General features: G+C 36.9%; 1 protein-coding gene across 1 annotated transcript; it reads right to left on the reverse strand.

Annotated features, from left to right (window-relative positions):
* Positions 1-308: 308 nt before the first annotated feature.
* LOC107385887 (odorant receptor 131-2) lies at positions 309-1,524 on the reverse strand. The gene has a single exon (XM_015960049.3). The coding sequence runs from the start codon at positions 1,513-1,515 to the stop codon at positions 730-732; it is 786 nt and encodes a 261-aa protein (XP_015815535.2). The 5' UTR covers positions 1,516-1,524; the 3' UTR covers positions 309-729.
* Positions 1,525-7,315: the final 5,791 nt, after the last annotated feature.

Consider the following 7,315-nt stretch of genomic DNA (forward strand, 5'->3'; position numbering starts at 1 on the left):
ACTTTCTTTGAGGTAATTTTGGGAGTAATATAAAAGTATCCAACAATTATCCATCCATTTTTCTTTATTATTCACATCACCACTGGAAGTTACAATAATAGAGAAAAACAAAAATGTGGGGTTTTTTAAATTATAAATGACCGGCGCTTGTATAGCACCTCTCAGAGTAAGGACTCCAAAGCGCTTTACACTACAGTGTAGCATTCATCCATTCACACACTGATGGTGATGAGCTACGATGTAGCCACAGCTGCCCTGGGGCACACTGACAGAGGCGAGGCTGCCGAGCACAGGCGCCACTGGTCCCTCCGACCACCACCAGCAGGCAAGGTGGGTTAAGTGTCTTGCCCAAGGAAACAACAGCAGAATTCTCTGTCCAGAGCCGGGATCGAGCCTGCAACCTTCCGATTACTGGACAACCCGCTCAACCTGTTGAGCTACTGCTGCCCCAATTATTTAAAATTATGACATATTGTTTTAATTCGAACCTGACATGAGAACAAAAGTCCAAAAAAGCAAACATTTTTACAAACAATGTGAACATGTGAGTACAAACTTGAAACATGAAATGAGTTAATAAGGATAAAAACTAAATATTTTTCCTCAGATGCCAGCAAGGAGCAATGAAATCACAAATTGGTCATTGTGAATTATTCCATTGTTGTAGAGTAAATGCAAGCATAATTTCAGTGGATTGGCCTAAAATAGCATTTAGTACATCAACAGAAGTTATTTTGAAGGATACAGTTTGCTTCCTGCTCTGATGTCACACAGCAGATGGTTTTTTAAATACTGTCTAAAAGTCTTGTCTCGCAGCCCGTATACAATGGGACTGACAAACCTGGGCAGAATGTGAATCAAGATGTACAAAAAATAGGTTATATAAGATAAGATCTGAGGAGTGGCTACGATGGAATTTTTGATGATAAAGTCTGCATATGTTAGCATACACAACAGGAGCTGAAAGCCATGAAGCAGGATGGTGTTCCGAGCCTTCTTTGCACTTCCATCAGTTGACTTAGCTTTTTGGGCCACAAAGAAGATTTTTAAGTAGGTAATGACGAGAGTGAGCCAGATTAAAGTTAAATATATGATAAAAATAATGGTCCTTTTTGGTTTACTTACCGGATGTTGGAACAGATTATCCTTTTCACAGATTGCTAAAGAACAAAATAACCATAGAGGATCTGTTGCCAGATGAAGAAATATATCAGGCACAATCGTCAATGAGCTCAAAACCCAAATACCACCGATCAGAATATATGTTCGTTTTACGGTGCAGAGCTCAGCGTGTCGGAGAGGGAAACATACAGCGATGTAGCACTCCAGAGCCATTACAGCTAAATTTATCGGAGTGTTCATAGTGGTAAAAATAGCAACAACAATAATGAGTAAACAGAGATAGGAGCTCATATTGTAGAAAACATAGCTGAAGGCAAGCAAGCTGATTGATGTTGTCAGTTGGATCATATCATTCACCACCAGATGGATGAACAGGATGTAACGAGGATTCATGTAAAATATCTGAAAAACAAGAGAAACATTTCAACGACTTAAGAAACCAAGATGACCAGTATGAAGATTGCTTTAAAGACTCTGACACTAGTCAGTGAATCAATGCAACCTGCTGGGTTCCTCATGTAGGAAACATTTTACTGATTTACTTAATGAGCTGAACTGCATTGGAATGTTTACTTTGTGAAGTGCCTTGAGAAGACTGAATTGATTTTTTTATATTGATTACCCTTGATAAAAATAGAAATCTTCACTGTTATATCAGAGACATCCAGAAACAACAACGCTGACCTGGTGTTTTCTGAAGGTGTGAACCAGTGTCCCGTTGATGTAGTTGATGATGAAGCCGAGAGTGATAGCAATCACGCTTCTGGTAGCAGCTGTGCTCGAGCTGCTTCGATATATAAAACTGCTCGAACTGTTGTTACAAGATGAGGAATTCATCAAGTTGATAGAAAATCTTGTCCTTGAAACAAGATAAATACTTGTTAATTTCTAAAATATGACATTCAAATTTAATAATTATTTTACTGTCATTTAACAGAAAATCTTCTCAATTAAGGTTCTAATAACAAAAAAGAGAGTCACAGAAAACTAAAACACAAAGCTAGTTTATATAAGTGGCGTAAATATTGATTTCTTTTGAGGGATTACATATTTTTTACTTTAAAGATGATCTGAAAAGTATTTTTGTTTTGTCCCATTTAATTAATACTTGTAATAATACTGTTATGAATTATACCTCAAGCTGTCAAAACAAAATAGACAATTCCATACCATATCAATTTATTTATAAAGCACCATTTCAAAATAGCATGGCAGCTAACCAAAGTGCTGTACATAAAAGAGCCAAATGCTCGAACATATTAGCAAAACACAATGAAAGCATGAAAATCTGGTAAAATAAATAAAAACATAGTACAAATAATCAAGGATAAGAATTCCTACTAAAAACAATAGAATAAGAGAACAGTTAACAGCACTATCAAAAATAAAAATAATGCGACGCATGATAAAAACCATTTGAAATGGCAGAAACAAAACCAAAAATGCTACAAGATGGTGTGAGGTATTAAAAGTGAGCTACTGAATCATTAAAACTAAATTAAGAAAAATAAACCCGGTGCTGGATTTTCATGTAAAGTGTCACGGAGAGAAGGCAATACTGAAAAAATGTGTTTTCAGGGCCGACTTGAATCTGCTGACAGAGGGAGCCAAACGCACATGGAGGGGCAGAGTGTTCCAGGGTTTTGGGGCTGCATGAGAAGGCACGCTCCCTCTGTGATTTGTACCGAACCTTCGGAACAACAAGCAGCAGATGATCTGCCAAACAAAGGGGATGAGTGGGAACATACGGAGTCAGCAGGTCCATCAGATAGGATGGGGATGGGAAGTTCAAAGCCTTGTATACATATAAGACCTGGAAATGACCTTGAAATGAATCCTAAATTTGACTGGGAGCCAGTGTAAATCTGTGAGAAATGGTGTGATGTGCATGCGTCTGTCAGTGTTGGTTAAAAATCTGGCCGCAGCATTTTGAACCTTCTGCAGTCTGCTTAGGGCTGAAGCATTAATCCCAATCAGGACAGAATTCGCATAATCCAGACGTGAAGTAATGGAAGCCTGAATGACTGACTCAAGATGCGTGCGTTTGAGGATTGATTTAAGACGTGTGATGCAGCGGAGTTGGAAAAAGCAGGACCTGACAGTGGAGTTGACTTGTGAAGTCACTGAAAGGTCAGAGTCCAGTTTCACACTGTAGTGTCATGAAGGAACTGTTTTCCACCTAAAGGTCATTTTCCTCTCTCCTCAGGAAGAACTAATCTCCTTGAGATATTGCTCAATGCCTTTGATGCCTCTGCATCAAAACTGTCTTAACTAGCTATTTGCCTCCCCCTACAGCTCAGGAGAAGATCAGAAGAACTCTATTAAATAATAATCAAATAACTCTGTTAGTCCAAATAATCATGTGAAGTCAATGTTAAATCAATCTGTAAAATGAGAATGTTAATTACTTGATATTATAATCATATGATAGTATATAATAAGTAATATAACTTTAAACTAGACAATAGACTGATCACACGTAATGCTAAAATGACATGACATTCCTTTGTCTCTCCAATCAGAGCTTTCCTTTCTGACGTGTGGTGTGTTATGTGCGGTGTTTATTTTTGTGGCAAATTCTGATATAAAACAAATTCCCACGCCACCCTTAACTCAGTTCAAACGTTCTAGAATTTCGAGCCGGCCACTCGTAACTTTTAACCACAAAGAACCTTGACCAGCTGGAAAATAAAACCTGTTGCAAGCTACACCTGACGCAACGCTCCTTCAGAGTAAAAGCTGAACTCACTGACCCTTCAGGGTCCCGCTGATGCTGTCAATCATCTGTTGCTCACCTGGAGGCAATCACAAGACTAGTCTGTCTCTTAAAGCACTCGATTTACCAACTCCTACATATGTGATGAATGAACAAGATGTTTAAATCAAATGTTTGAATAACCTGGGGTTAAATAAATGAATTAGAAATGAATATTGTTCTTACAATGATCCATTTATATCACAAATCGCTATGTGTTTGATTTAACAAGTTCATCATTGTTACACACATTACAATAAGATTCATATTTAGGTTAAAAACACCTCGTATCTGAAGGAAGGCGTGGCTTTCTGATGGATGTTGGTAAATAGTCAGAAACGTGTAAAATTCTGATTTGCCAAACTTGGCCAGAAATCATAACAAAGTAGTTTAATAAAATAAGAATTGCTTCCCGATTATAATTCAGTTTACAGCTGAGCCCCGATTCAGCCAAATCGGGAAAGAAGCCTCTTTTAAAACAAGCTCCTTTGACCTAAAGTCAAAACCTTTCTGCGACGCTGCAAGTGATTACAGACACAACAGCTCTTTTCAGAGCTACTTCAACTCAGACGTCCACCTTGGACACCTAATCTGCAGACCCCGGGTTGCATCTCATGGCCGGGGAAGCCAAACTCAGAGGAAGCTACTAATCTCTGAGTATTGTGGTTTCAACGTGCGGTGACCTCACCACTCTGACCGCAACCCTCTGGACCGCCGGGAGCAACTTGTACCAGGGTATCGTAAGCCTGCATACTGGTGTCTGATGAGGTTTATAAATAAACAACTCTCTAGTTTATAACAAACAACAAATTCTTTTACACCCAGATTTCACATTTTCTCTCTGATACAAAGAACGGTTGCTACAACATCTAGCTTTCATCACAACACCTCTCATTATTCATATCTTATTATGTGTCAATAGTTTAGGAAAAATAATTAAATTCATTTATAAACTATATACTGACTCTGTCTGAATTAATGCAAAGTGTGTTTATGGTCCCTGAATAAGCAAAGAACCCCAGAATCTTCTGATTAAATATTCAAAAATTAATCAGATTGATATTTCATATTTGTACGGAATCACCACATCTTATTGGTCATAATTAAAAATGTATTTTACTACAACCATGTGAGCTTTAAAGTCCCCCAGCAGAATGATAATTTCAATAAAATATAGCTAGTTAAATATAAATAAATCCTAACTGAATCTGTGAGGAACTAGCAACTCAAATGGGCATTAATTCTGTGAAGAAACAAAAAGATTTAAATGAACATTTCCAATTCAAATCTTTTTAACAAAGCACTAATAAAAAAGCTGTGACATGTACCGATGTGATGTACAATTAAAACATGCACAAAAGAAGGAAACAATACAGTGGCAACGAGATTATACAAGTCACAGTAAAACCGACCATTTCAATCAAAGGCCAGAGAGAAAAGGTGAGTCTTCAGGTGAGATTTAAACACAATAAGTGTGTCAGCCTGTTTTACATTTATAGGCAGCTCATTCCAAAACCTGTGACCGATCACCGAAAAAGCTCTGTCTCCTCTGCTTTTGCGTTGGGTCTTGGGAACCACTAGCAGCCCACGATCAGCTGATCGAAGAGACTGCAGAGGTACGTGAGATGTCAACAGTTCCTACAGGTAGTGCGGGGCATGGCCATTTTGACAATTAAAAAAAAAAAACACAAATTTTAAATTTGTTTGGTACCTGACCTGGAGCCAATGAAGGGCCGATGCGACTGGGGAAATATGGTTGCGCTTGTGAGTACCAGTTAAAGACATGCTGCAGAATTCTGAAGCAGCTGCAGGCATGAAATCACATACTGGCTGATGCCCACAAACAGGGCGTTCCAGTAGTCCAGTCTAGTCATCACAAAGGCATGGATAAGGATTTCAAAATGTCATGATAAAGATATTTTAAAATAATATTAACATTAAATAATATAACTTGTAAACAACCAATAAAAACAAACCTGGAAAGTCAACATTTATGAACAAAAACAAAGAAAAATTACAGGACTGATCACATCTCAATTAAAATAGGATTTATGCAACAATCTGTAATGAAAATTTTCAGTAAATATGTTAATTTACAGATTAACTCTTTCAGGGAAGTATAAAAGCACACTTAGCATGACTGTAGAAAATGAGCACCTGGGCTGTGATCAGCTTCCAGTCCTGAACCTGCCCTCAGTGCAGATTTCTGCAACCCAGAACTTCTACCTCACCTGGTTTCCTCATAGCATCAAAGTATGAGATGTTATTACAAAACTGCTAAGTGGTAAAACCCTCAACCTCTGCTTTTCTCTTGTTATCTTTATTGTCATGAAATGCTTAAATAAAAGCACATTATCAAAAAAGAATGATGAGATGATGATTGTATGATTGTATGATTTTGAATAAAAATATTTTTTAAATATTCATACTGTTTAAAACTCTAATGCATAGGTTTGCCAAGTGCTGTTTGAAAATTCGCCCAATAAATACTTTTAAATATAGCTTGAAATTGATCATTAAAGCAGTTAAAGATGTGTTAAACACAGTCAGTAGATTAGAGAAGCCTGTGATCGTTTGAAATGCTTGATTCAGCCATTAAACACAAGTTGCATTGAAGACAAATTTATAATTCAGAGCTGTAAAATATATACTGACAGAGTAAATATTAAAAACACATGAATGAGTCTAACAGTCATGAATCAAAACAATGTGAAACCTGAAACTTGGAACAATAAGAGACGGTCTAAATGAGTTCTTACCTCAGAAAAACTCCTCTTTAACCTTCAGTGATGAAGGTAAAATAAGTCAGATGTTTTCGAGTTTAATATCGATGTTGAAAGTCCTGCACAAACGTGACGTGAAGACTAAATCCTCCCATGTACTAATTAGTTATCTGGAGATTATAGAGAAATGGTCTTGTAACGATCTACTTTTCTCTAATCGCAGCATTACCCGTTACCTTTACAATAAGTCATTCATTCGTGATGGTGCATTTGTGGTTGGAGGAACTGGAATAACATACCTCCAAACATCAGATCTGCTCAGAACTTTCTTACTATGAAAGATGCACTTCTGGCCTTTCAGTTTAACTGATTATTTTGGTTTTGCTAAAATAAATGACATAATGTTGCTCATTATGCAGTATAAGAATGTCTTTACACATAAGATCACATTTTGAATTTTTTGTGTTGAAATCATTTTTGAAAAGTCACATTTTAATTATGTATCTTTACATAAGTAGTGTCTACCTTTCATAACTGCTGTAACTATGAAACTATATAAACATGAAACATTCAGGTTAGCAGAAACATTTTACAACAAATCACTGTGCAAAAGGCATAAAGTCCCATGAATGTATTGCTTTTTGGTCAAAATACCGAATATACAAACAATGACTCGACAAGACATGCAGATGTAAATTAGTTAATTTGAGCATGC

Source organism: Nothobranchius furzeri, chromosome 3, assembly GCF_043380555.1.
Source record: "Nothobranchius furzeri strain GRZ-AD chromosome 3, NfurGRZ-RIMD1, whole genome shotgun sequence".
Lineage (NCBI taxonomy): Eukaryota > Metazoa > Chordata > Actinopteri > Cyprinodontiformes > Nothobranchiidae > Nothobranchius > Nothobranchius furzeri.